The 4330-nt window shown below is 45.4% G+C and overlaps 1 protein-coding gene across 7 annotated transcripts in view; it reads right to left on the reverse strand.

The window, feature by feature from the left end:
• Positions 1-4330, reverse strand: part of Mrap2 (melanocortin 2 receptor accessory protein 2) — a 33758-nt gene that overhangs the window by 7272 nt on the left and 22156 nt on the right. For all 7 annotated transcript variants that reach the window (XM_026779248.1, XM_026779251.1, XM_005347538.2 and 4 more), the window contains one exon: positions 1197-1296. In XM_026779248.1, the coding sequence (XP_026635049.1) occupies positions 1197-1296 (100 nt within the window). The remainder of the gene's footprint in view (positions 1-1196; positions 1297-4330) is intronic.

Below are 4330 nucleotides of genomic sequence, written 5' to 3' on the forward strand. Positions count from 1 at the left end.
CCAGAGGGTAATCTGCCTAGCCCACCCACCTTCCAGAGGGTAATCTGCCTAGCCCACCCACCTTCCAGAGGGTAATCTGCCTAGCCCACCCACCTCCCAGAGGGTAATCTGGTTAACCCACCCACCTTCCAGAGGGTAATCTGTCTAGCCCTCGCTTAAAGTATGCAGATTTAAGTATTAACTTCATCTTTTAAAAAAAGTACATGTACAGAAACTCCTAGAGTAGTGTCTGTCCAAATAGCTAGAGATCATGGCCTAGTTAGGTATATGTGCAATGTTCTGCCAGCTTGTATGTCTGCCACCTTCATGCCTGGTGCCAAAGGAAGTCAGAAGAGGGCATCAGATCCCCTGGAACTGGAATTAAAGATGGTGGTGAGCTGCCATGTGGGTGCTGGGAATCAAACCAGGGTCTTCTGGAAGAGCACTCAATGCTCTTAACCACTGATTCATCTCTCTGATCTATTTTGTGTTTGTTGTTTGTTTGTTTTGTCTGTTTGTTTCAACCTTCCCTTCTCTTCCTAATACAAATGTCACCATATGTTTGGATTTCCTAGAACAATTCTATGAAAAGCAAAGGTGTAGTTAGTGTGTGTGTGTGTGTGTGTGTGTGAAGAGGATGAAGAAAAGGGAGGAAGAAGAGGAGAGAGGGAAAAGGAGAATACTTCTGGTGACATTCAAAGGGGTCTCCAGCATATGTCAGCTTATACTTTAACATAACAGCATTGCCCACCCTTTGGAATGTTTGTATTTAGAAGATTTCTCTAGCTCCCAATGTCTCAAACAAACCGAGGAATGGGCTGAACAGTTCCCTTTCTCTGGGATCTCCATTACAGTTGAAGTCTAGATATAAGAATCACAACAGGCAGGAAAGACCGCCAGGCTCAACTTTGTAAACACATCAGCATGTGCAGCAAATTTCATCCATAGAAACCCTTTCTAGAAAAGGGAGAAAAATGCAACATAAAAATCAGATCTGGGATCAGCATGAAGACAGCAGGGAAAGATCAAGAAGCCTGAATTGATAAGGGCGGCAGGGAGAAAGGGTGATCTCTCCTAGATAGCACCCAGATCTGGGTAGGTAGTAAATCCATGCCCTGCTCACCTCCCCATCCCTGGATCGGCCCAGCACTTGGTCCTCCCTCCGCCCCCAACACCCCGTCTAGTCCTATGTGAAGCAGAGAGCTGCCCAGACTTACTCTTGGTGTGGGGCGCCTGTCTTTGTCAGCAAAGTCAGCACAAAAAACATGAAAATCACAAAAACGGCGAGACCAACCCAGAATCCAATCACAATGGAATCTGCAAGACAGGGAAGGTAAAATTAGTGTTTGGCAGGATTTGAATCAGCTTAGAAACATGTCAGGATGCTGAGCTTCCTCGAGATTTCAGAGTGCACAGAATATAACAAGTCAGTCAACCATCACAATGGGGCATGAAGACAAGTTATAGGTTGGCCCAAGTTTCAATCTTCTACTTTGCTGCCTTGGATTAGATTGTTTTCTTTCAGAGATATTTAAAATGAGTTGACTCTACTCCAGCTCATTCATGTTTATATTGATGCAATTCAGGTCTTGGCCACTTTCTGGAAAGGACATATAACCTAGCCTCCTGACCAGTACAAAGGAGTGAATCCCTTCTACTTTCCCTGCCTTGACCCTTTTCTGCACAAGCGGCTTTATCCCAGCTCTGACATTGAGGCTGGCCTACACTGGCAGGTTGAAAGAGCCTCTCACCATAGAACCTTTATCCGGCAACTTATGGAAACAGAAGCAAAGACCCACAGCGGAGCACTGGGCTGAGCTCCCAAAGTCCAGTTGAGGAATGAGAATATGAGCAAAGAGGTCAAGACCATGATGGGTTCACCCACTGAAACATTCTATCTGAGCTAATGGGAGCTCACCAACTTCAACCAGAGAGGGAAGGAAACAGCATAGGTCCAAACTAGTCCCTGTGAATGTGGGTGACAGTTGCATGGCTGGGCAGACTGCGGAGCCACTGGATTTTTCCCTACTGCTTCTACTGGCTTTTGGGGAACCTATTCTCTTTGAATGGATACCTTGCCCAGCCTAGATATAGTAGGGAGGGCCTTGGGCCTTCCCCAAAGCAATGTCTTACCCTCTCTGAGGAGTAGTAAATGGAGGTGGGGTGAGGCAGTAGGTGGAGAGGATGGGAGGAGGGGAGGGAGTGGGAACTGAGATTGGTATATAAAATGAAAAAGGATAGTTTGTTTTCTTTAAAAAAAAAAGAATTTAAAAAAAAAAGTGCTTCTCAGAACACTTTACCCTGCAGCCAGGAAGATATCCCGCAGGGCTGGATTTTACTACAATGGCCAGCCTTGTCTCCTAATTTCTCCTACTTGAAATCCCGTTTGGACCAGGGGACACTCTATCCCTGTGTTTGTGTTAGCTCCTGGCTAAGCTCTTTTCACACCATCAATTGAACAGAAGTTTCCACCCCTCTGGCGCTGGTCAAAGTCTGCCCTGCAGGGTCCACTCTGCATAGTTAGCACTCTGTATGAAAATTAATGACTCATTTCTAGTATCTTAATTCTAGGTGCTAAAAACCCAGCAATTTCTTTAGCCCTTGCCTTTTAATCTAATGGAAATAAGGCAGAAGGTGAAGAGGGTGCAGGAGGTATCTTCAGGATGGTTCAGCAGGGAAAAGCACTAGTGGAGGAATCCTGACACTGAGCTTGTGTTTCCAACCCACGAAAGCTGCCATGAGAGAACCAAACCCACAGAGCTGTCCTCTACAGGAACACCAGGGCATGAGTGTGCGCCCGCCCACACATCATACACACACACAATAAGTGAAAACACATAAAGCAAATCACCAAAAACATATGTACTCAAGTACAGCTGATTTGAAATTACAAATCTCAGTACACCTGGGCATGTGCTGTGATAAAATGGTGTATGGTTATCTTCAGGTCGACACATTGTATTTTTAGCAACTGCTTCACAGACAGAGCCAACTTTAAAACTGTAATAGGCTTCCTGTTGGGCCACCAACCAGCTCCCAAATCATGACACGGAGACTTGTTATTAGTAATGAATGCTAAGCCTTATCTTAGCTCTTGTGTTAATCTGTTTCTCTTTATCTACGTTTTTGCCTCAGGACTTTCTATCTCCCATTCTGTATATCTTCCTTTCCTCTGTATGTGGCCCTGGCTTCTGGCCCCAGTGTCTCCCCCTCGTTATCCTTCATTCTGTCTTCTCTCCCATTCCTCTAACCTAGATTTCTCTGCCTACTTATTCTCTCTGCCCCACCAGGCTTGCCTATCCCTCTCCTGCCTACCTATTGGCTGTTCCCGCTTTGTAATAGACCAACCAGGTGCCTCAGGCAGGCAAGGTGAAAGAGCAACACATCTTTACATAACCAAACAAATGCAGCACAAACGCATGTGTAGCACATCTTTACATAGTTAAAGTAATTTTCCATAATATTCCACAGCATAAACAAATGTAACACATCTTTGCCGACTTAAAGTAACATTCCACAACAAACCCTCAAACTCTACACCAGTATCATGTTTCAGTCCTAAAGTTAGCATGTAGTCCCACTGCGATGAGTGAAATTTCCAAATCTGTTTACTGAGAAGGTCTCTCTTGAGGAGAGTGAAGTAGGGCCTCCTGAGAGCCAAGGAAAGAAAGAAAACAGTCTCGTGGGCTGAGCAATGTCCTGAACTATACAAAACTTGACCATGTCTCTCCTGTCACCCCCTTGTTGTTTAGTAAGCCAAAGACCTCAAAGGAAGAGCGGAGTGGCTGCCCCTGGGGTTTCCTCTCTATTAAAATGCATATGTCAGATACTAGCCCGTCTTGGAGCATCCCTCTCTTCTACACTCAGGCCATTTTTAGACTCCCACCTTAAGGATTTAAAATGGCCAATAAAAGTATATGTTTGCAAATATGACAGACAGAAAACAAAAGTCACATAAAAAGGCCCCATTTTACTGTATTGGTTATTCTGGGTTTTTGTTTGTTTGTTTGTTTGTCTGACCCAGAATTGCTATGATGATTAAAAGCTGCTTTCCCAGGGAAGCCTCGGTATCCAGTCTCTTTGTTCAGAGCCCACAGCTGCAGCTTCCGTAGTGATCAGTGGACTGGTTCACAGCACATTTCCACTTTCCTAAGCAGGGAGTGGGCGGAGGAGAGGGGAAGGGATGCTTGACGCTACAAGCCAGGAGCTGAAACTGCCATTGCTATCGGTAGCCACCATACAGTACAGGGCATCCACCATACAGTACAGGGCATCCACCATACAGTACAGGGCATCCACCATACAGTACTGGGCATCCACCATACAGTACTGGGCATCCACCATACAGTAC

This window comes from Microtus ochrogaster, chromosome 5 (genome assembly GCF_000317375.1).
Source record: "Microtus ochrogaster isolate Prairie Vole_2 chromosome 5, MicOch1.0, whole genome shotgun sequence".
Classification (NCBI taxonomy): Eukaryota; Metazoa; Chordata; class Mammalia; order Rodentia; family Cricetidae; genus Microtus; species Microtus ochrogaster.